Raw genomic sequence first — 25,870 nt, forward strand, 5'->3', positions numbered from 1 at the left:
AGACTTCATTATTCTGGAAAATCCTGTCACATATGGCTATTTTCTGTCCATGTTACTGCATTATTGTTGTTTGTTTCTTTATTACACATTCAGGCAACTATATAAATCTACAGATTACTACAGGTAGCCTATAAATTTTAACAAGTTCTTCCAAATATCCTAGGAACAAGCACGCTGTCAATACCCAAGACATTACACTACTCCTCTACAGCCTTTATAAAAAGTTATTATTAATAATAATATCAGCGTATTTCTCCTTTTGGGTTCCTTTAAAGACTAGTGGCTGTACCTGTTAAGCAGGTGTTACAGAACCTGCAAGAGTGCAAGAGTGAATGTCTTTAACTCAACGCCGCCACCCAGTGGAGTAATATCATACATGAGTGAGATTATTTTATGTTTTTAATCACAGTTTCTGCTCTCTAACAGGGAAGTCGAATGCATTCACGGAAAAAAATTAACCATATTTTTGTAAATTAACGCTATTATGAAATCGATTTTCCAGGCAAAAAAATCTGCTCGTTTTTACCTTTATCAGAAATTTCTTAGAATTATGAAAAAACTATTTTCAAGAAAAAAACTATTTTCAACTCTGTCTTTTTCTTAACCAAAAAGATTATTTTATCGAAGACTTTGAATAAATCAAATAAAATTCTAATTTTATATATATATATATATATATATATATATATATATATATATATATATATAATATTATATAGTGCAAATTGGCATGGAATAAAAACCCAATCTCGTTTCTCTGAATTAACAATATTATTTCAGAATTATGAGAAAGGTTTTAATGGGAAAAAAATCTGCTTGTTTTTCTAGATAGACAAGATAATTACTTAATTCAGGAAAACAACTGATTTAATTATTTTTTTTTAAATTTTGCAGTAATATTCCTATTAATTCTGAGAAGCACAAAATGAATTTAAAAAACATCTTTAAATATCTCAGTGTTATGGGTGTTTTTAATCCTATAACTAAAAATGTAAAACTAAACATTTGCCATACAAGAAAGCAAAATGACACAGTTCAAATACTATATTGTTTTATTTACCTGAAACCACAACCTCAATAATGCATGTACAACCATTATTAATCATCAATAATGATCGTCTTTTTACATATGGTTAATATTGTTCTTCGACCAGGTGTCGCTGAGGGGACAGCATGGCCCCCTCACATTAGATCACAGTTTTACAGCAGTTGATAAAGATACATGATGATAATAATAATAACAGTAATGCAGATGCAATAAGAAAACAGGAGAACACTGTTGTATTGCAGGATTACCAATGAATCAAAGTGTTAGTCTGTTGTCCTCATTGCAAAGGACTACTTCATCAGAAAGTAAATGGATCAGTGATCGGCCTACAGTACCTGTCAAAGGGGAAAGATTAAGGTAAAAAAAACTCAAGTAGAGCACAGTCAAGTTCAGCATGACTCATTTCTCCATGTCTTATATTGTGCAAATTACCCCAAACCGTTACAATAAAAACAGTGATTTACATATCTATGATATATCCATCTTAAAACCATCTTAATGTCATTTGAGTATTATACATTAGAATCTATAAATACAAATTGCAAAGCCTACATACAGCTGAAACGCATGCATGAATGTTTTGTACACTGATGTACAGCTAAGACCATTCAACCCAGTGTTTTTAAGATTCTCTACGTGACAAGCTACCATGGAAGTCGGAAACAAGTTCTTCATGCAAGAAGGAACGTCGAGGGTGTTGAAAACTTCCCTGCACACAAAACTGGAATAGTGTCATATTGATGTAGCATCTGCACACAGAGGTATAAGTGTGTTAAGAAGTGTGTGTGTGTGTATGTGTGTGGTCATGTGTTGTGGTGCATGGCGGCAAAGAGAACTGTGTTTCCAGCCCAACCATTTTTAAGTATACCCACATGATTTTGGTCTTATTACTGTGAAAATTTGTCCTTTAAATCTGTGCAAGGGTATACGCACTGCTGGTCGTCATGTTGTCTGAGGTGTGTGAAGTAAGAGTGAGCACACATGCTGGACGGGAGAGGTGACTCCAGCCTCTGAGCCCACTCTTAAAAATGTGCGAAGCTTTTATGAGAGCCAACCTAAAAGAGAGAGAAAAAGCAAGTTAGTACAAAACACTTAAAAAGTTCCACAGTTGGTTTAAAACATTTTAACTTAATTTTTGACCAAAATATCAAAAAGGTAGGTAATGATTTTGTGAACATAGGAAAGTGTCAGAGCGGTGAAAAGAACAGCACACGGTGACATTCGCAACAGTGGCATGTGGTCAACACCTTATCAGTTTTTAAATGTACAAATCTGCAACCCGTAATTGCTGCATACCCATAATGGGAAGAATTATATTTACAACATTCTCCAGTTCCCAAAATATTTCTCACTTAAAAGGTGAAATGCTTCTATGAAACTAGAACTTCTTCTTCACCCCAGAGAACCATCCAAGTTGCAGCTACATCAAGGTGAGCACCCAGTTTTAGTGTCACCAAATCAGTATTAGACCAAATGTCTTTCCCTCTGTTTCGGAGTTATGATTATGAGTTATGGACAGAAAAGGTTTAAAACTTCATCACTTAATCTTTTTTATCCTCCTAGACATTTATCTCATAATTCAGCAAACAAATTCTTGAGTTATGGCCAAAAACATATTTCATGGGGTCACAGTGATCGTGTTTATGAAAGCAAGGTTGGTTGCAAGGTCAGTGAGCTTGACCTTTGACCACCAAATTCATCAGTTTATTGATGAGTCTAAATGGACATTTGTGCCAAATTTGAAGAAATTCCCTCAACATGTTATTGAAGTATTACGTTCACAAGAATGAAACAGACAATGTCACAGTGGTCTAGACTTTTCACCACCAAATTCGAATCTGCTCAATCTTGAGTCCCAGTGGATGTCTGTGCCAAATCTGAGGAAATTCCTTTAAGGCCTTCTTGAGATATTGCATTCATAAAATAAGAGTGACACAAGTTCATGGTGACCTTTGACTTTCAACCAACAAAATCTAAATCAATTTGTTTAGTCTACATAGACGTTTGTGTCAAATTTGAACACATTCCCTCAAAGCGTTCTTGAGATAATGCATTCACAAGAATACGACAGATGAGGTCCGTGTCAGTTCATCCCCGAGTCAGTATGGACCTTTGTGCTAAATTTGAGGAAATTTCTCTAAGGCGTTCTTGAGATATTACGTTCACAAAAATTACAACAGACGAGGTCATAATGCCTTTGACCTATGACCACCAAATTCTATTCAGATCATCACTGAATGAAAAGTGGACATTTGTGCCAAATCTGCAGAAATTCCCTCGAGGTGTTTTTGGGATCTCACATTTACGATAATGGGATGTAGGACAGACAACCTGAGAACATTAGGTCATTGCTGCCCTCTTTTTTCACCAGATTCTACTGTAGTAAATTGGTATTCTGCAGAGTGTGGAAAAATGCAAATGGATACTCACTCTAGTAACAGGGGAGCCAATGGAAGGCATTGAGAAAGAAAAGCACACAGTTGTAAGTGGAACACAAACACACAGTGCGAACAAACCCAGGCATCTACCCAAAAACATGCTTTAAATTTCTGTGGACGTTCCCACACAAAATAATTTGGTCTACGATTAGTGCAGTTGACTTAAGCCCGGCACAAAGACCTCTAAACATTAAAGCCCGTAAGAGTCAAATATACACAAGATCTGTTTCTCTGTGTTGTGAATATCTCCTGCTCTCCCGTCATGTTGTGCCAAGGACACTGACGCATTCACATGTCTGAAATGTTTTGTATTCAAGTATTATATGCACAAAAAAACCAAACACTGGATATGAATAATGTTGATAACTGGCCTGAATAAATAAACACAGAAAACACTTTGATTCAAAGGGTTTATGAGTGTATTTTTTCTTTGAAGTAAAAAACAACATTTTGGGTTCTTACTTGCAATTCAAGTTCATTTGGAGTACTTTGTGTATTAGTATTTTTCTTAGGATTTTAATATCATTGTCCTTTGAATCAAACAGCACGGAGATGTTAATTAGCAAACATCATCCCCACTCAGTTCTGTCTCCAGAGCAAAACACAAATAAAGTTAATGAAAGTCAAAAAAATCAATACAAACAAAATATATCCTTAAAAATGTTAGAGGGAGAATTTTGTTCTTTGTTTTCTGCACAAGCAAATAGGGGCACACCTCAGATGTTACACTTTAGCAAGACCATTTAGGAAAAGCATCTAGAGATGAGCAAAAAAATATCTTTTATCATATTGAGGTAGCTGTGCTCTGCCCAGTGCAGAAAAACTGGCTTATTTTCAATTCATTTTAGTAAAAAAAAAAAAAAAAAAAAAAAAACATCCATGAGGTTTATTAATACTCTAACATGGGGTGGGGGGCATACACAATTAAATTAGAAATGAAAAACCACATACAGTTCATGCTTGGTCACAGGACATGCGGCTTTTCGTTTTTCAAGATTTTTTTTTTCCTTTAGTTTTAAGCGGAGCATTCAAACGTTCACTCCCAAACCTTTCCCCGTCCTCTTCTGCCACATGGAGCTTGTCCTCTCTGAAAGAGTTCTGAGTTTATACTGAAGACACAATGGTAAACATGAGAAAACAAAAGAAGGCAGTATGTCTAAGCCACGCTGGTCAAACAATTGACAAAGCCATAAAAAAAAGGTTGCATAAAATTCAATCTCTATACAGATCAATGGATTTCTGAAATCCCGATTTGAAGAGGGAAGCTAAACAAAACTATTTGCTGTTACTGTAGTGATGTAAGACAAATGATATTCCCCAAATCATTAAAAATAAAAACCTTGAAGGCAATATTGACAATAATAATAATAATAAAAAACTGGCAACAGTATATTTTCTTTCAAACCAGCAACAAAGTCCACAGCTACGGGAGTGATGGTCTTCTAACACTCGCATTTAAAGCCTCACCCATTCAAAAAGGCCTATGCCAACTCAAACCAGGTGACTTCTCAATGTTAACATCTGATATTATTTGTTACTTTTCATATGTTGGTCCTTCTCGTACACACACGGTAGGCACGCACAAGTACACACACTAACTCTACAAACACGCACACACGCAAGCTATGCACATGTAGGAAGGCAGAGAGGGGAAGAGGGAGAGGACAGAGGGAGGTGATGGTGGGGGGGGTGGGGCGTGGAGGAAAATGGAAAAGTCGAGGTTGTGCTCAAGTCAGTCAGGACCAGAACATGTCGGCCAAGTTAGTGTCGGAGCTGTAGATCCAGAGGACCAAGGGGAGGGAGACGGCTACGAAGGGCCAGGAGATGCCCTCCACACATGCAGACAGGCAGCAGCCTTTCGAGCTGGCAGGCTTCTCCAGTTCTTTACCAGGCTCCAGGTAGTTCCTGGCAGCATATTTGAGCATCTCATCAAGTAGAATGACGGGCAGTGAGATCTTGAGCACCATCAGCCACTGTGTCAGATTCAGAGGGGTGATCTGGAAAATGATCTGAAAAGACACAAACAAGACAAAAGTCAAACTGTGACTCAGTCTGCACCAGTTTTCAGAGACAGCAGCCTGGATGGACATTTGAGCTTCGTATTTGACAACAATTAAGACATTCTTGTGTCACGACAACACAACTTTTGTTACTCATTTCACAGTATCACGTTCTACGTGTTAATCTAAAAGAAATATTTCTCACTGGAAGAGGCTCCACATAGAGGATGAGGAAGTGAAGGGACATGGAGAGACAGATGGCGCCCAGCAGCCACACGTTCTCCCAGGGAGGCATCCTCAGCAGGGACTGGTTCTCTGACACGCTGAGAAACAGCAAAGACAAATGGACATGTTTGTTAAAAACTCATGCACGAACTTCAAAAGCCAGAACTTACAAATATTGCATTATGTATCTACAACTCCACACAAAACCCTGGAGATGTGTGTGAAAGTGGAAATGGAGATAAAGGATGTTGGAGCACAATCATTATGAAATGCTAGGCCTCATTCCCACTGCACAAAAGCCCTGCTAGTATCTGGCTTTTTAGTGCAATGGAAATGTGTACAATTGGCATTCATACCCAGGTCAAAAGACTGCAGTAAACACAAGTATTTATTGCCTCCTGCTCAGATCAGCACTAACACACTAATTTCAGCTCCTTAACTGGTGAGATGCAATGATGCGCCACCACTAATTACCACCCATCTTCACCTAAGCACTAAAACATTAATACAAATTAGTCTGCATTGAGTTTGAAAGAGACAGAACAAGTAAGATATATATAAAACCGTACAGTTTTCACAGACCTCTGTCCATGCTGCTCTCTACTGTTTATCTGTTCTCCAACCTATCCATGACTTTGCACAAACAAAACCTAAACAACCCCCCCGCACACACATGATCATCTGCTGCAGAGCCACGTACACAGCTCTGCTCTACTGGCACTTGGAAAGCACTCTATAGCCTATTTTTAGTGGATTTACCTGAATTTGAAAAACCTGAGTGCATGTGCTGATGTTGGTGAAAAAGGGATAAAACAATATTTAAGCCAGCAGAGGGCAATAATAGAACATGTAAAGATCTGAAGTTAAATTGTACACATAATATTTGTTTCTGTTGACTAAAAAAAATAATTATGATAATGTTGGACCTGCTTTTTAATTCAAAACACCAGGTGGGAGGACGCCTTGCTCAAACTCACCTGTTCAGGGCATTGCACATCTCAATGGTGACCAGCACAGACAGAGCCATGGTCATGGGGTAAGGAGACTCAAAAACCTTACAGTCAAGACCGTTGAAGTCTGGATTCTCTGGACCACACTGCAAGAAGTGGCTCTAAAATGAAGAAGAAATGCAGATTAAAGCTACTAGCAAATAAAATTATGCTTTTGTTTTTATAGTGTGCTTAAATTGTGTGATGGTAGCAGTTTGGCTGTAATTCATACCAGCTGGTAAAACGTGATCCTTGGACCATCCTCAGCAGCAACAAACCACCAGGCAGCAGCACCCACAGTGGCAGCACCAACATAGCCTGGTGATCAAATGAAAAAGATGTCATTCACACACTACTGCAATGACACAGATGCCTGGTTATTAAATCCAAGGTAAGTGCAAACTGCAATTAGATGTGTGTTTTCCAGTGACTACCTACATTAACCTTACATTCACACATGGGAAATCCTGCATCACTCTGCTGGGGCTAATCTTACAATAATGACCTGCTCGCTCTACATTAATCTGCTTATTACACAAAAGAAGAATCTCATAATTTGCCACAAAATACTGAGTTACAAATAATTTTAATGCTCCAGCTAAGCATCTATGATCAGAACTGTGAGCAAAGCAATGAGCTGTTATTCATAGCAGTGAGCTGCTATTAACAAATACCAGACCGTAGATTGCTGTAATTGACCAATCAGAATTTAACAAAGCTGTGTAGTAAATTGTGCTACTGCAGAGATTTGAGCAAGCTAATTGCTAGCTTTTTCATTGATTAGGTGGAAAAACAACCAGCTGTGCTTGTGTACAATTGTCTGCTGACGGTTGATGCTTCTCCTCGTGTTCTGCCAACACTTCCGTACAAACAATAAAAGACACAAAAAAAATCAGGGGGCTTTACTCCTTAAATACCAGTTCATATTTGGCCATTTTTCCTCAAATTCTTTGCTGTAAAGAACAGAAACATTACAGCAACTACTCACATCCAATGGCTAGGTATCTGAAGAAGAGCCATCCAGAGATGAGGGGCTCGCGGGCGTTGCGTGGCGGCTTGCTCATGATGTCCAAGTCTGGTGGGTTAAAGCCTAAAGCAGTTGCGGGCAAACCATCAGTCACCAGGTTGACCCAGAGCAGCTGAACAGGGATGAGGGCTTCAGGGAATCCAAGCGCTGCAGTCAGGAAGATGCTGCACACAAAAGGAGCATAATTATGAAAGAGTTGAAGAAATGTTTGTGTTGTTTTGTGTTGTGTGTGTGTTCCAGAGGAACTGAGTTGTGTGGGGAATTGAGAGTGTCATCCTTACCAGACAACTTCGCCCACATTGGAAGAGATGAGGTATCTGATGAACTGTTTCATGTTGTTATAAATGGCTCTGCCTTCCTCAACTGCAGCTACGATGGTGGAAAAGTTGTCATCAGCCAGCACCATCTCAGAGGCGGTCTTTGCCACAGCTGTGCCTGAACCCATGGCAATACCAATTTCAGCCTTCTTTAAAGCAGGAGCGTCGTTTACTCCATCACCAGTCTGAGGGGAGAGGGAAAACCAGGGCAGGACAATTGTGAAGAAGTACTTTACAGTCTTTGATAAACTTTCCACTTTGATAACTGGATTTATTTTAAGATTTTTTTGATTTGGAAGAATTTATGCATGTTTAGAAACAAATAAACACATTTTTCTTACCATGGCTGTAATTTCATCATAGGACTGCAGATACTCTACAATCTTGGACTTATGTGAAGGCTCAACACGGGCAAAGCAGCGAGCCTTGACCACAGCATCTCTCTGCGCAGCAGGCGACAGATCATCAAACTCTCGGCCAGTGAATGCCATGCTGGAAACATCATCGTCCTCTCCGAAAATACCAATACGTCTGCAGATAGCCACAGCTGTCCCTGAGACACAAAAGAGAGCACATTTACTTTTTAAAGTTTCCGAGAGTGTAGGTGAGTATGCAGAACCATATGTGACCTTTTTTGTATGTAGTGGTTGAATATCCTAGCGCACATTAAAATGAAAAAAGTCATGGTTCTACTCTTTCTAGGCAGATGAAACTTTCTCCACATACCCTTGTTGTCTCCAGTGATCATAATTACTCGGATGCCTGCAAGGCGGCAGAGCCGAATAGAGGCTGCCACCTCTGCCCTGGGAGGATCCAGCATGCCCACACAGCCAACAAATGTCAGATCAGTCTGGATGATAAAAGAGAAATAAATCAAACATTTTGCTTATTCACACGTATTCACCACCAGGCGCCACCACCCAACAATAAAAGACCTGAAAAGAAACCTAAAAACCAAAAGTGAGACAAGGGCTTTAGGAGAAACCATCAATCATACCAATATGTCCCCGCTCTCACCTCATACTCAATAAAGCGAGTGGAGTCCTCCAACGCTAGCTCATCTTTGCTCATGCGGTGGTCTCGGGTTGCAAGAGCCAGACAACGCAGGGTGTCTCTACCGGTTCCATATTCCCTGATCACAGACATTAGCTTTTCCTTGATGCCAGGGGTCAAGGGCACCTTGTTGCTGCCTACACGGATGTGTGTGCACCTGTCAATCACTCCCTCAGGGGCGCCCTATGAGCACACGGATAGGAGAGTGAGGATACAATAGAAAGGACTGAGAGGAACACTTTCGATAAGCACAACATTTTATTTGCAACATTTTTAGTAAACAAGAATTCAAAAATATCTATTGTTCATTAATGATAACAACTCATAGCATAAATAGGACTTCCTCCAGTAAACAAAGCAGGTCAACTATATCTAGCAACATCTGTAATGTTTTATATGTCACCGCCTCGGACAATTCAAATCCAAGAGTAATTCTCAAAGTGTCCATTTCTTACCTTCACAAACATCTTTCCAACAGAGGAACGGGCTTTATTAGCAGTACAGTACACAGACATGGACTTCCTGTCTCTGGAAAATTCCAGTGTAAACTCTTTCTTCATCAGCTGCTTGATCACCTAAAAATTTGATTAAAAAAATCAGTGGCAGTTTGTTAGTCTTTCTAATATTTGGGTGGTTTTAGCTTATTTAGATAAATCACAGGACAATTCAGAAAACTGGTCTCTGCTGCAAAGAAATGACTTTAAAGAATAGGAGGTTACATACAGAGTTGCAGGCGTTGGCTCTCTCAATCTTGGACAGGCCTTTAACATCTGTGTCAAACACGTTCATCTTCTCCACCAGGCAGGTGAGAGCTGTCTCTGTGGCCTCACCCACCTTCTCATACACACCTTTGGTCTGGGCAGACACACACAGAAAGGAAACACCATTTAGTCAACTTTTATCAGACATTTTCAAACAAAACATGTAAGGCATGATCAACAGAGCTGCACTGGTGCTTGAGGATGATGTACATGCTAATATGCAAAAAAAATCACTACCAACCTCATTATAGTCCAATGAGGAATCATTACAGAGAGCACAGATAGAGGCCAGCTCCACCAGGGCATCATACTGGGAACATCTGACTGGTTTGCCATCATGAAAACTAAACAAAACAGACAGACAGGAAGCAACAAGTGAGCCAACTGTGTAGATTTTACGAAAAACGAGGTGGGGTTTGTATTTGACTTCAACCATGTGCGTGTTACAAAGTATTCAATAATAAATGACCTTATTAGCTTATGAGGGGATCCCTTCAAAGTAGTTATTTTGTTATCCATGCATTATTTTCAATTTATAGCACAGCGGGAAAATAAGACTGAATACTTACACTTCTCCATCTGGGGCATATGTGGAGCCAGTAACAGTGAATTCCTTTAATGAGCAGTGATCACCCTCGGCTTGATCTATAATGAACATCTGGAGAAAGACACGTCGTTGTGACGAACTATTAGTACTTAATACTCACACAAAACATCTGTTCTCTCTGTGGGTAAATGCCCAAATAAGACCTGCAACAATATTTTTCTGCCACATTTTAAGAGCTGAATCCATCAATCCACCATCCTGAATCAAATAATTTATGATAAAGCTGAGATTCTAATCCCACTGAGCAATTTAACGTTGAAAAGATATTTAATTTATGTCTATAATATGTCTATTTGTCTTCAGAAGTTCAGATTTATTTGTCTTTCGTTGTAGACTTCTAGTTTTACCCTATATGAAAGAGTAAACAGAATCTGTATATATGACAAAAAATAAATATTCATAATGAAAATGCAGTAGTATGCAGTACTTTTGTTAATTATTTACAGGTTTTTATGTATTTCTCATATATTCATTTATTATTTTAAAATATGGTCTAAAATCGGGCTATATGCAGCCGATAAATCCTGGTCTATGACAGGGCTAAAGCTTGGAGACAATGTTTAAATGACATCCTGCTGAGTGGGATGGACACTGTATCCAGCAGGTGGCAGCAGACTACCATCCACATGAAAGCAACCTCCAGTCGCATTGAACATGGAGCAGAGAATAATAAAGAAATGCTGAGCAAAAGCAGACACTGAGCACTCTGGTGGGACGGGTCCATAAATGTCATCTTACAGCAAGGCAGCAGTAGAATTCCTCTGTGTGCAGTCACACTGCATGAATACAGCGTATAAAAGTGAATCACTGTGAGGCGGAAATAGTCTGACCTTGAGTATTCAGATGTTTGAGTTAGGAGACTGGATTAGAGTGTATGGACTTTTGACATTCTTCAAAAGTTAATTTTGTATTTAAGGGGCAAGGGAATAATTGGATTTTGCAGTAAAATAGCTATATTCATATTCTGTTCCCCATCCAAACATAAGAGGCTGCTAATTTTTTCAAGACAGGTACATTTTGATACCAGCAACCAAGGCTAAATCAAAGAGGAGAGGTTAAAAAGGTTAAAAAAGAAAAGACAAACTTAACATTAATATCAGGGGTATGCATTCACTGATAACATATTCTTACATACGAAGCAATACATTTTCTCCAAAATTGAGAGGGGCTACAGGAGGGATGAAAATAGAAATATCTGAACAAAATGATGAGCAATATGGCTGCATCCCCCTCAGGCACCAGCTAGACTACAAAAAGCAGTGATGTCAGTGGCAATCCTTTACAAAACAACAACAAGTAACGTATTGAAGTGACGAGAAAACAAATCACTCACTCAGGACACCAAATTTTAGTACTGCCCTATTTGGACGGGGTGGTTTTCGTGCATCAAGCAGAAGCTTCTCTGTAACTGACTTTCACATAGCTGGTAACAGAATCCCATGGTTTCCAAAATTAGGCTTTTCTAACATCCTGAGCATAATACTGACTTAAAGAAAATTGTACAGGATGAGAAGAAGAAAAGGAGGAGACAGACATGGGAGAGAGAGAATGTTTCAACACAAGGTCAGTTATGCAACTCTACTGCTGGTTCTGCTGCAAGTGACTAACTACTGCATACTGATCAGCATGCAGCCTGAACAAGAAGGGGGAGGAGAGAGGAATGAGGAGGGAAGAAAGGAAGAGGGAAACAGAGGACCAACGAGATAAAAGGCTGAAGAATAGCACAAAGAAAGATGGACGGACAGAGAAATACAACGTTAAACACTAAATGGGAATTCATGCACACGTTGTAAGACTAATATAGACAGTAAACAGATAATAGTTCATATAGCCTGAAGTTGTTTGAGCACATAAGAGATGAGGACATAAATATATGCACCTATGTATATTTAGGTCCATCAGTATCTATTATTAGCCATTCAAAGTCAGCAGTGCTTCATGCTAAATAAATCCCTACTGTCAGCAAATGCTCCAAGTCTTGCTTTATTTCTCAGTGAGAAGTTTTCTCTTGAAAAGTTCTCAGATGTCTGGAAAGTAGTCAACCCTTGCTCTTTTCATGTATGGCCACTGGTTTAAAAATCTTCTTATTTTCAGAGTTTTCTCCCATTTTTCTTCCTACACACTGCAGACCTTGTCACTGTACTGCTGCCCTGGAGACAACGCAGAAAGCCATACACTACCACAAGTGAATATGTCACACTTCCCTGAACAAACTGAATAGTAACTGTTGTTTCAAGAGAATTTTGGTAACTAAAAAATAGGCCAGGGAGAAGAGAAAGATTTTAAAAAAAATGGAAAACTCAATTTAATCACTGACAGCTTCAACTCCACGGAGCCCACTGCGTCTTCTGTTTAAATATAATGGTGTGCCACTTAAATATTTTCCCTGATGCTATTCTATTTTAAGGTACAGAAAGAACAATAATTTCACTCACTCGCCCCATCCACAATTAACTTTCAATCAACTCATCCAGTGAGACACATTGAGGGTTTCCTGTCACTGAGTGCTCATTTATCATACTTTGCTGCTAGGGATTGTAGCTAGTGTTCTACAGCATGGAGTAATTATGAGAACAATGTGGCCGGGTAATCAGAAATAATCAATACATCATTGACACATGTAAAGAAAGTGGTATAAATGATTATGATGTGCATTTGACAACTCTATCATAATCTTAAGTCTCATGTATAGGTCATAATCATTTAATTGTCATTTTTTTTGTCTGATAATTGATTATTTCATTAATGGTACAGGACTTAAGTTATGTGTATATAATGTGAGCTAGTTAGTAGTCTAGTCTTACACTTTCACCTGTTGACATTATTAAGTACGACACAAATATTTACATAGTTACACTGGTAACTGTGAAACCAGTGGAAATGTTGGATAAGCTAACAATGTCAAAATCATTTTAAGTCAACTGAGTGAGTCAAATGAGCTGACTTTCAATGCCACCATGAAATAGCCTGTGAAGTAAATATGGGAAATAATGGAGTAACATGATTTCTGATTCACAGTTAAGACCTTGAGATATTTTTTTTAAATGTACCCCCCTCCCCCACATACTTGTTTCAGTGACCAACAATTCTGTTGGCATGCGGGCAAGAGGCCACAACGTAGAGGAAGATATCTGTTTGCAAAAAAATCTGTACACGTGTAGACAAGGCCTAAACCAAATGTATATAAATCGTTACACTTATGCCCTTGAATAAGATAAGCATTCTATTTTAAACTCCAATAATTCAGGTACAATTCCCAAATTTGGATCCAACCTTAATCTGTTGAAGCTGTGAATTCTTGTTTAACATCTTATTCTAACAGCAGATTTCTGGCTGGTTTCCCCTCAGTCAATGATTGCCAAGGCTAGCTGGCTATGTTGGCCCCTTTAAGAACAATTTCAATCAAAAATGCTTCTCTATTCTGTATCTACATTGTGGTGTGTTTATGTCAGATTTATGAATAAATACAAATCACAAAACTCAGCACAACCCAGCTTTTTCTCTTCTCTTACCCTGCACACAGACATCTGATTTGTGGTCAGCGTGCCGGTCTTGTCAGAGCAGATGACAGATGTACAGCCAAGAGTCTCCACAGACGGCAAACTGCGGACAATGGCATTCTTCTTGGCCATGCGCCGGGTTCCTAAAGCCAGGCAAGTAGTGATGACAGCAGGCAGACCTGGAGAGAAATAGCAACAGACCACAGAGGAAAAGAGGATTAAAATACACGAGAGAGGAGATAAGCGGTTACAAAAGAAATGGAAACATCCATTAATATTAATTTATTTATTCAAGTGAGAAAAATGCTATCCTTTGTCCCTGTATCATGGCATATTGGAGAAGGATTTCCCAACCAACTGTTCTGCAGTCTAATTAACAGTCCAGCATTGGAGCCTCTTACAGCAGCACACATGTCATGGGCATTTCTGCATGTGTGTAGCTCTGCAGCTTACCTTCAGGGATAGCAGCAACGGCAAGAGCCACAGCAATCTTGAAGTAGTAGACAGCGCCTCGGATCCAGGAGCCTCCATGGACAGGATCGTTGAAATGTCCAATATTGATGATCCACACAGCAATGCAGATCAGTGTGATAACCTTGAATTACACGAGATTACACAAGATTGCATTTAACGATTATCAACAGCAAACAATTGATCATAACTGAAATCAACATTATACACTGATAGAAACAGAAATAGTTGAGGTTGTTTTATCATCATTTTAAGGGGATTATTCGAATCGTCTGAAGTGGGGTTGTATGAGGGACTTGTTTGTAGTTAGTGTATTACATAAAGTATGACTGTTTTTGTAAATGGAGTCTGGTGGCTTTGACAAGAGCATAGGTCGGGAACTTACATAATACAACTCTACTTCAAAAGGTATGAACTATTCCTTTAAAATACAAAAAGGCTAAAAAACAGAGTGAGAAAAAAGATGTAACTTAACCAATTACCTTGGAGAGTTGCTGTCCGAACTCATCTAGCTTCTGCTGCAGTGGCGTGCGCTCCTGCTCTGTCGATGCCATCTCATCCCGGATTTTGCCAATCTCTGTGTTGCCACCTGTGGCCACCACCACACCGACAGCCTTACCAGCAGCAATGTTGGTGCCCTGTGGGACAGAGGTGAAAATAGATAGCATAAGGAGATAAAACTAATTACACATGAAGCTTCTCAGCATAGGGGTAAAACTAGTTAAACAACTGTTCTTAGATCTGTGTCACCAAGGTTCATGATGCAGCAAGTGTCAACATGCAGCACGTCAACACACTGCTTTCCTCAACAAACAGAAACAGTGGTAACTGCCGTGCAAATGTGACAATTTCTTTAGTGGCTGAATGGATTGTAAATGTAGATGAATGGATACTAGCTGTTCAGACATGCACTGGTTTTGTGTGTATGTATGCATGCAAGAACCAGAAAAGGCAAAGATATAAATGAATATTTTCCAGAAGTGCTGCCACTCTTATAAAGAAAAATGGATGTGAAGTGGTATGGTGGGATAAAAAAAATAATGACGATGACAGCAGATTATTGTTGCCTTTCAAGGTGTAGTCAGAAAAAAGGAAAGTGTAAAATAATACTGAACAGACTAAAACGGTCTTGTGAGTTACTCACAGAAAAGAGCATGTTCTTCTTGTCCTGGTTGACAGCACGTGGGTCAGGCACAGGGTCAGTGTGTTTGATCACAGACACAGACTCTCCTGCAGGAAGTGGAAACAAATGATACGAGACAGGGAAACAGTGAGAATGTTTCTACACAGGAGAGAAAAGTGATGCTTGGTTGACACTTTGGACAATGTGTGGAAGAGGCTTTGCAGCTGACTGAGCAGGCCTGACAATTATCAAATACTGCAATGCCACTGCCTTTCAAACCCCCGTATCTGATGTGTGCTTGCACTCTGTGAGTCTGTGCGTGTAATCAACTGTGCAAGGTCTGCACTGCTCTGATTAGAGAAAGGCAGGGAGCATTTGACAAGCGGTATGGCCATGAATGGGGAAGGGAAGAGAGGAGAAAATAGCTGAAACACTAAAATATCCCACGGAGTTTGCTACCAATTAAGGCAGCAGAGGAAGACAAGCGACTTAAGAACTTGATTTATATAAACCTCTTGTCTCGTGCATTATCCATCCTTCAATATTCTCCCCCTCTAATCTTTTCCATCAACACGGCAGTCTAATTATCTATCCACAGATTCATCCACTTACTTTTCCTCTCATCCACATGACACTCTTTTTGTTTCAGCATAGCCTGAGCAGCCATGACAACAGAGTATAATGAGGGCATGTGCGTCAAAACGAAGAGATGTTTCTTATTCTTTTTCTGTGTCTGGGTTGATCAAAAAAGGTGAGTCTGTTGCAGAGGCAGGTCAATAAATTATGTATGAGTAATCCATATCGATATATTCTTATGTAAACTATATGGTAGACATACAAAATACATGATCATGTGTTATGGGTGAGAGCACAGAGACAAAAACATAAACCCAACTCCTGAGGTCAAACACACACACACACACACACACACACACACACACACACTGGTTTAACAATTAAGAAATTGTTTACCTGTAAGAATTGATTGGTCTACCCTCAGTGTTGTTGACTTGATAGAAGTCAGCCTGATGTCTGCAGGCACTTTATCACCAACTGTGGACAGAAACAGCAAAGCATAGGACACTTAAGTACCTCTTTATAATTTAAAAGCATCTGTAAATGGCACAACAACAGGTGGATAGGTACTTTGTACAATAGAAGCAATAAAAGCAGATGAGTGGTGTTCTGATTTGATCAGCCAGCCATGTAAATGTCCTGCATGTAAAAAAGGCAGATCTAAAAATAGATCAATAGAGAAAAATACTTTAGGGCAAGTGCAATAAAGAAACAGAAATAACAGAGACATAAGTCTTGGAAATATAATTAACAGCTGAGTTATCCGAACTCATGCTTTTATGGAGTGAAAAAATAATCAAACTTTTGTTATTTGTTGGAAAGAAGCTAAGGAAAAGTCATGCATTTAAAATTATTAATGTTCCACTCATCTCCTGCACAGGACGCAAATAGATTGCTGCTCATTCTTTCCACTAACACACGGCTTCAGCAATCCCCACTAAAACAAATGTAAAATGTAAATATACACCAGATTCCAAACAAGTGTTTCCTCTGAAGAAAGCAGATAAGTACCATGAAAGCCACTGCCGTTTATTAGCTTTGCTTAAAAGGGTATCAAAGTGTTTTACTCATTCTTGTGATTTCACATGCAGTTTGGGTCGGATCTGGGCAGATAAAAAGTGTTGATAATGAACCTTTCAGCTTTGTGATTTGACTTAAGAAAAGAGTATTTAAAAGGTAGATGTGTTCTGCAGAAAGATGCACAAGATGCTTTCGAGAGGAATTTTTCTTTGAGTTTCCCCATTACAAACCACGTCTCTGGGATGGGACTGGAGATACAAACAACCAACATATTATCTCTTATAAGGTCAGACTAATAACGAAGGATCAAAAAATATAAACTGAGAAGATGTTTTTAAAAGGAGCCTTCATGTCTTAGAACTATTATGTTGCTGTTTATCACTGTGCTATTACAGCAAGACTATGGGCCAAGGGTCCCAATAGCACCCAAAATTGATGTCTGACATTTTAATGAAATTTTAAAGCACAGTGGAAAATGCCAATGTTGCACCAAAGTGAAATATTACTTTCAGCTTACAGTAAGACAGGTAAGGTAAAAGCAATATAAAGCAATGACCCAGAGGCTCTTTAAGAGATCCACTTGTGGACAGTAGAGAGTGGTGACAGACATGTAAACCAACCCTTGGGCCTCTGCAGTGCCCTTCTGAGTAGAGAGTCAGCGAGGGGGGAGAGGAGGAGAGAATGGGAAGGGGGATTAGAAGAGTCCTGCAAAACACACGTCCAAAAATGGGAAAACTATTTTGATCAGTTGCAAACATGTGCTGCTAGATTTGGGGGAGGGGGAGAATGATAAAAACTTCTGTTTTAAGCAAGGAGAACCCGCTCCACGTCACGGGTTGAAATAGAAACAGTGTGACATGATCTTTGGTACAAACTGTTCATTCATTCCCACCATTCTCATGAGTTTTTGATGGATTTAACCAACTCCTACACTGACTGAAATTGGGAAATTCAACTCAAAAAGTAAGTGACCAATAAAGGAAACAACACATTGTTTCACATCTTATTTACACTTAATCAATAATTTGAAAATATGTGTTATTACTATAAATGCACTGTCAACACGTGGTGATGCTGCTACTGGGCCATACCAGCTGCACTACCAAATTTGGTCGTCCACTTGACTAGAGGCTGTCAAAGGCAATTCATCATAACCTTCTTGCCTTCAAACTAGGAGATGAACAAGCATAGCATAAGGGAGGACATAAAGGATATGATGGACTGGAGTTGATGGAAATATTAAAGACTCAAAAGTCCTATGGGAAGGTTCCTACAAAATCTAACTAATTAGAAAAACTCCCTCCCATTTACCACTGATCGGTGTATACTGGGAATAAGGTCAGGGTGAGCAGAAAAGCACACATTCACAAGCAATGAGAATAGTTCAGCAGCAAAAAGACATAATGAGGCCTATTAATTATTAAGGCACTTTAAATGAAACCCTTATCAACAAGTATGTTTTGGTTATCTTCATTTCCAGAAATATGTGTTAACCATCATGGCAAGCCTATTTATCCTTGGAATAATAACCCTATCACATTTCAAAGAACAAATCATGTCCTCAATAATAATTAGATGAATAAGCATAAGCTACAATTATCAGTGCCTCAGAAATTACTGTTACTTGTTATTTAATGTTGCTGCAAGTGATTTTGCCAACAATGATTAGTTATTTTTAGAAATCTGCTGCAGTGACCCAAAACTTGCAGCTGTCTCAACTTCACAGTGACATTATCCTTCATCTTACATCACTTTTTTTTCTTCTTTTGGCTTTTATGTTTCTGGGAAAAAGTGGACAGCCTCTGGGACAAGGACCTTTCTTTCGCCCGTGTGAACAAAGGGTTATATCTGTTTTGTCTGTTCCCAAGAGTGAGGGACAAATGTCAGTCTGCATATACTTAAAGTGATAACACCACAACAGCTTGTTGAAGTATTTTTCATACCCCATAAACGGCCTGTATTCCCGTTTTTTCTCACTAAGGCCCAGACACACCAGACTTCTAAGAACTGCTAGCCACAAATGCTGACTGTTGATTATCTTTCAAGAGTGGGCCACAAAAAGCTTGTTAATTTGTCATTTGTGGTTTTTGTTCTTCTGTATAACGTTAACTTGAGAGGCATTTTGTAAGATACCAAAGTAAGCAGATTTACCATTTATTTTTGAGATTTTACAATGCATGTCAAAAGATTTTTTTCACGATATCCTTCTTCCCATTTCTAAGCATTTATAAGACATTTGAAATATTGATCTAAGACATTTTAATATCAATTAAGGCCATGTTTTTAGATTAATGAATTCAGTGCCTTTTTCGACTTTTTAAGAATCTGTGGGAACCCCGAGTTAGCACATTAACAACACAACCTGATGTTTAGAAGATAAGCAAAGCAAACAATAACACAAAAATATAATGCACCATTTTTACTGAAGAGCTCAATGGCTAAAAAACCAAACTTAACTAATATAACAAGTTTTTTCAAAAAAAAAAAAAAAAAAAAAATCTCACTCTCTCCTGACTTAAGCAATTTGTTTAAACTCTTTACTTGAGCTTAAAAGCCACTCAGAGGAATTTCTCTCACAGATGGGCTTTGCTGTCTCCGACACTGACTCAACATGCTGAGTCTGCCAAAATATGTGAACAAGAGCTGAAGAGAGCCAATATTGTGTGACACACCATGGAAACTAGGGTTATTGACACCTGACACTGACCAATGGCTGACCCTCCGCTTGGTGTGTCAGGAACCTTGTACTAAACATTCTCGAAACCGCTCCTCCAAGTGGATAATATTATAAGCCTGGAGTCTTGTGATGAATCTAAGTTGCATAAGACTACCAAACCAATATAACAAAGTCTTTTGGAACTGAGTTATAGTGTGGATTACACAGCACCCAAAGCACCCAACTATTCATCATGGGGGGTCGAGTGACACTGTCAAGGCCCTAAGGAGGTTGTATGTTTTCTCTAGCAGTGACTGGGGTCCCCTGATGTGCTAGCACGTAGTCCGCAGCCTTCTGGGACATTTTACGAGGACCCCCAGGCCTCAAGGGACTCCACTTCACTGCTCTTATGAATGGAAAAATCACCAGATCAAACCTTAACACACACAAACACACATGACACTGTGCATATAAGTTCTGTGTGTTCCCATAATTAAGCAATTACCTCAGCAAAAAAGCAAATAGCATGGACAAGTGAAACAGACGCAGTCAGCAGAGGCAAGAAGAGACAAACAGTTTGGATGATGACAGTAGACAGACTATCCCACACTCTTAAACACAAGAGAGGAAATCTGGCCATGTGGCCATCTGGAGCACAAATTATTCATCAAATTAAATCTGTACCCTTTCTAAACGTTACATCCTGTCTTGCTGTCACCTCCCCCCCAGGGCAGGACAAGTGAACACTGCCCTCATACTGTGGTTAAGATAAAACCACAAGCCAGAAAAACAGAGGTGATCAGTCTCACATATAATACACAACCGAGTTACATAAAGCCAGAAAGAATAAATCAGGAAAAGAGAATAACAGTGGAAAGAAAAGGGCTCTCATTTATTCCTCATGCACAGGATGTTGTTGCTACAGGTGTCAAGGTCATCACTTCAGCAACAGACTGGAACCTCTGTCCAATACGGCAAATTGCAAGGTGAAACAAAGCAACTCAAAAGAGTAACAAAGCAAAGAATTGTCACTTTAGATTACTGGCAGTAATAAAAAACAGTAGACTTGGGAGTTGTTAATGAAAACTAGCCATACACAGAAGATCAAACAGTCTATGAATGGTTTGACTGAGTAACAGAGTCATTATGATGTGGGAAACACAAGCAAAAAATTAAGGGTATAGCTGATGATAACCAGAAAACTAAAAGCTTTCCCTGTAAAAGGATGTGAGAAAAAGGTCAAATCTAAAACTGAAAAACAAATCTTTGGCTACTGTGGTAATCTCATCTCGCTCCCAAAGTCTCAAAAAACACAGCTTCAGCAGTGGGCCTTGGCATCAAATACAAACACACAATGCACCCTTTAGCATCTGCATAAGACACACCAGGCTTTCAACCAACTCTAATACATAGCCATCAGCATTATGACTGGATATCCAGAGTCACAGATGAAGCATAAAGAGCAAGAAAATCTACTTAGGGTGGGTGGATCCAACAATCACAGGTCTTTGATCCCAGCGTCTGGTGTTTGTGTCCCATGTAACTTAAAACTGAGTAACTATGTCATGTGAGTGGTTGGTAATGTGGGTCACTTAACACGACCACCTTCAACCACAATCTTATTCTTTTCATTTTTTTAATTTTTGGTTTTAATTTTTATGGTCTTTATGTGATAGGACAGCTAGAGAGATGACAGGAAACAGGGATGAGAGAGAGTGAGGATTACATGCAGCAAAGGCCGCCAGTCGAACTCGAACCCGGGGCTGCTGCTACACAGATATATAACCTGTGAATATAGGGCACACAGAGATGTCAGTTTTGGATAATTTTACTTTCAGAAAGCTGACACTCAATAACCAGTAACTAACTGGAACATTATGCCCGTCCTACAGTCTTGCCCTGGTTAGTAAACGGCTTCATCTGACCGCAAAACCCCTTAAGCATTGTTAACTATGTTAGCAGCACTACCTGTGCTTACACTGCTGGTAGTAACAGGGAGCTAACACTGATAAGTCAAAAATGCTAAAGGGAGTTTTACAGCTCATAACTGAGCCGCTTCCTTGACGGGGCGAGCTGGGAGGGAGACCAAAATGTTTCCATGGTTGGGTGCAGTGCAGTAAACTGAAGAGTAGCACAATAAACCTATAGACCTACATGTGTAACCTATCAAAAATAGTTTTGATGGTTAAACTGTTAACCGTTGACATCCCTCTTGCATACACCACATTTCATACAGCAAAAGTGATTTGGACCTGCCAAAGTGTGTTTAATCCAAGTCAATGCAAATTTAGTCAGCTGTCACTGTTTGCCGCTGTCGTTCTGTGATAAATAAGACAGCAATTTTGTGAGGGGCAGCAGCTGGGGGACAAACCAAGGGGATACATAGTTTTTTCATCGTGGTAGGAAATATCTATACAGTCACAGCCCTAACTAGAACCTTACCCATTAAGCTGGCAGCTCATAACTATGATGCATAAGGAGGCAGGTGTGTCACTTGATGCAGTGCCCAGAAAAACAGACAAGCTGTAGTCAAAGATGCCCAGCTCATACTGCAGCATAATAAACTGTTTGCCCAAGACAGCCAAAACACTGAACTGTGACAAGAGAGCAAACACTGTAGAAAAAAAACAAGTTTCAGAATAAAGTCTTTGCTATCCTTAAAGTGAAGAGTGGGGTTGTTCTCTGGGTAGTTGTGACAGCAGTTCTGTGGATCTGAATCACTCTTTGGAGGGGAGAAAGGAGTATATGTGTGACTGGGAGAGGAGCATAACCTTTACAGTGTATCTTGAGAAAGGACTGAAAAAAATTGTATTTTCAACACAGAGAAGATGCATAACTATAGTAATTCACACACTTGATGCACAGAGTTCCACTAAACACTTAACAATAATTGTTTTGACGAAGCATGTAAGCTTGTGATGGCAAAATCATCTAAAAGTACTCACAGGATATAAACCATATGTCTGGTCTGACAAGACACTTTGCAGCCTGGCAATACACTCATAAATCATCAACCATCATGCTACAACTCCCTGGTCGACCCGTTTCCCAGCCGCTGGTAACATAAACATATGGGCAAAGAGCTCTTTGGCTAAGTAAATGATGGTAGTTTCTGCACATACTATACAACTCAAACATGTTAAAGAAATGGTTCACCCCCAAATCAAGTATATTTCTATTCTTAACTGTAGTGCTTTTTATCAATTTAGATTGTTTCAGTGTAAGTTGTGTTGGAGATAACTGCCATGGAGATGTCTGCCTTCTCTAGATATTGGTACTCAACAACAATATCTCTTTCCAGAAATCATGACCTGGACACTCATGATAATCCACAGACCTTGATGTGAGCAGTTTCATGTAGGAAATATTTCCTTTCTACTACATCTGCCAACAATGCAGGAGGAAGCGTGCATCTATTGCTCACACCTAGCGCCACTTAGCTAGCTAACGTTACAGGTTATTATTGATGTCTGAGAAGAATGCCATTAATGTTTTCACCTAGCACTGTCATAAGCATGTGTCCCTCGTTTGTGAGTAGATTCATGCTTCTTTCTGCACCGTGATATAGTTGGAGAGCACAGTTCAGAGGCACGACAGATAAGAGGAAAAAATATGTAGTCATTATTTGGAGTGAACTGTCCCTTTAATCAGCTCCATCCACATTACTTATGTGACCTAAGAGGCCCATCAGATTTAGGACCTTATTCCTTTGAGCAGCTTGCTGCAGCCAACAGTAAATCACATGGTGGCAGTAACCACCAGTGTGTATATGAAGCAGGCAGGCCAGCTTGTTTGATTCAGCTACTGTCTCACTAAAACATTGACGTTAGCAGGTTGAATGTGATTCTGCATATGGGATAATGGTTGAAGTGACACAGGCAGTGTCTACAACCACTGGTATACTTGGATTATAATGAAAAACAATTTTCAGCAGTGTATGCTCAGATCTTCTCCTGACAGGCAGGAACAAGATAAGGAGGCTACAGTTGTCACATGATCACATAGGTTGTAAACAGTTGTAAACTGAGCATCATCTTAAGCTCGCATCAGTAGGCTACATGACAGAAGGGTTGATTACTATTCTTGATAATCACATTTTCTTTATTAAGATTCTACATAGTCCTATTGTGGTTATATTATCAGAGTAAAAAAAGAAACCAAAATATGTTTCATGCAAAGAAGAAAAATACCTTATTTTGAGTGAATGGTGGTCATATATTATAAGGTACTTTATCAGTCCTTTAAATAAAAAAAACCTATTTCCCCATTCATGAGTAAATTATTTAGAGCTTCACATTTGTTTTTACTTTAAGTGAGAGTGCTCACACAAGTTAATTCTAAGGGATTATGAAGTATGACTCAGTACATCAGTGATGCTGCAGTGTTATACCATACAACAATGAATGCTTTGTCATGTTAGGCAGGCTTCTTCCACTGCATGAAATTTTGTTATAGTCATTATATTTTTCTATGTCATTACTGTACAGTAATTTGCGGTGCTTAACTTAAGTTGAATAATAGTGCCAATACTGTTGACTCTAAATATAGACACAGAGTTTTTGTAACAATTTTAAACAGACCAGGGTACAGTACTTTTTTCACTTTCAGTAATAAATTGGTCAAACAATTATTTCTCTTGTTTTGGAGCGGCTTTATTGTGTTACTCATTGTAATTTGGTTCCCGGTTGTGTGCATCACCCCATGGCAAGCAAGACTTTCTTGGTCAAATTTTTGTACATTCAGTTTTTGTACTTTTTTTTTATGGACATTTTCCTAGTTCTGCAGTTGAAAGCTACTTTCACTATAGTCCATGATGGTATGCCAGGCAATTAAACACAAAAAAAAATGGTTTTAGCCAACTGATGCCTCAAGTCTTTATTAAATAAAAGAAAAGAAAAAGTGTGTACTATTATAAAAGACTAGCAAAACAACCCTGCACTTAACTTCTAAAAGCCAAGGCAGTATGAGAATTATTTGGGAGATTTTTGGTCACTCAAGTTAGACTGAAATATTTACGAAGTGCATTTGTGCCACAGGGTGGTACCCTGAATTGATTCTGAAAGGGTGAAACAGTAAGTAAATCCAAACCCCTTTCTCAAAGCCTCTGAAAAGATCATAAAGAGACCATAATTAAAACATTTTTTCTAACTCGACTCCACTAACCTTTGCTTTGGGACAAAGAAGAGAAGCTACATAATTAACAGAAACAGACAGAATTAAAAAAAAAAAGAAAAAACAAAGATAAAAGACAGTAAGAGGCCCGCTGAGAAAGACTGATCAGTAAGAAAATAGAGAAACAAGAGCAATGAGGAGCTGTGACGCAAAAGGCATAAACATATGTGGCCCTATTCATGTTGAGGTTAGCCAAAAAAGAAGATGTTAGGGAACAGATTGGGCCTCTGCCCATGTATTGCATAACTGCTTTACTTACTCTGCTCAACCATTATTCTGAAATTGTCAAGGGGGATGAACAGGATGAGGGATCAGCTGCGTGTGTGTTTAAACCTGTGTAAAGCGTACGTCATAATACTGTTGATAATGTTTACAGAAGTGATGACCAACGTTATCTATAAATCTCTTATAACCAATAGCATCTGTGTGTTTAATTACAGCCATCGATTCATCACCTCTTTATTTTGTAGATACAGAACACCAGTGCGACACAGATATGCTGCACGTCAGTGATTTATCAGATGAAACAAATGGAACATATTCGTTTAATCATACAAAAACCAAGCCAAACATTCACAATCAATTCAACAAGACAGATACTAACAGACCAAACAACAGAAATTTTATGTACTTCTTTGTTAATGGAGACGTAAATAAATTAATTTTGGCTATGAATGATATTATACCACTATGATCAGCAAATGGATTATCTATAGTTTGGAACCTAGACTGGCTATCCTTTCCAGGCATCATCCTTGGGATATTGCCATGAAAGATCAAAAATAAATGGCAAAAACAAAGATTATAGGCAGTAGTCTGTTATAAATCTGAGCTTTCTTTATATAATCTTTTGAATGTTACTTCTCCAACTAATTTTGTTGTTGACC

The 25,870-nt window shown here is 38.9% G+C and overlaps 1 protein-coding gene across 1 annotated transcript in view; it reads right to left on the reverse strand.

The window, feature by feature from the left end:
* Window positions 1–1,034: 1,034 nt before the first annotated feature.
* atp2a2b (ATPase sarcoplasmic/endoplasmic reticulum Ca2+ transporting 2b) overlaps window positions 1,035–25,870 on the reverse strand; it is a 32,447-nt gene continuing 7,611 nt past the window's right edge. The window contains exons 6-24 of the mRNA XM_042509877.1: window positions 16,532–16,612; window positions 15,581–15,666; window positions 14,919–15,074; window positions 14,419–14,560; window positions 13,978–14,144; window positions 10,428–10,516; window positions 10,100–10,202; window positions 9,821–9,952; window positions 9,553–9,672; window positions 9,062–9,280; window positions 8,771–8,894; window positions 8,386–8,597; window positions 8,009–8,229; window positions 7,689–7,891; window positions 6,933–7,018; window positions 6,689–6,822; window positions 5,692–5,809; window positions 3,479–5,495; window positions 1,035–2,103 (exon numbers count right to left, since the gene is read on the reverse strand). Of these exons, the coding sequence (XP_042365811.1) occupies window positions 5,223–5,495; window positions 5,692–5,809; window positions 6,689–6,822; window positions 6,933–7,018; window positions 7,689–7,891; window positions 8,009–8,229; window positions 8,386–8,597; window positions 8,771–8,894; window positions 9,062–9,280; window positions 9,553–9,672; window positions 9,821–9,952; window positions 10,100–10,202; window positions 10,428–10,516; window positions 13,978–14,144; window positions 14,419–14,560; window positions 14,919–15,074; window positions 15,581–15,666; window positions 16,532–16,612 (2,666 nt within the window). The 3' untranslated portion in view covers window positions 1,035–2,103; window positions 3,479–5,222. The remainder of the gene's footprint in view (window positions 2,104–3,478; window positions 5,496–5,691; window positions 5,810–6,688; window positions 6,823–6,932; window positions 7,019–7,688; window positions 7,892–8,008; window positions 8,230–8,385; window positions 8,598–8,770; window positions 8,895–9,061; window positions 9,281–9,552; window positions 9,673–9,820; window positions 9,953–10,099; window positions 10,203–10,427; window positions 10,517–13,977; window positions 14,145–14,418; window positions 14,561–14,918; window positions 15,075–15,580; window positions 15,667–16,531; window positions 16,613–25,870) is intronic.

The sequence above is a fragment of the Plectropomus leopardus genome, chromosome 20, assembly GCF_008729295.1.
Source record: "Plectropomus leopardus isolate mb chromosome 20, YSFRI_Pleo_2.0, whole genome shotgun sequence".
NCBI classification, from domain to species: Eukaryota; Metazoa; Chordata; class Actinopteri; order Perciformes; family Serranidae; genus Plectropomus; species Plectropomus leopardus.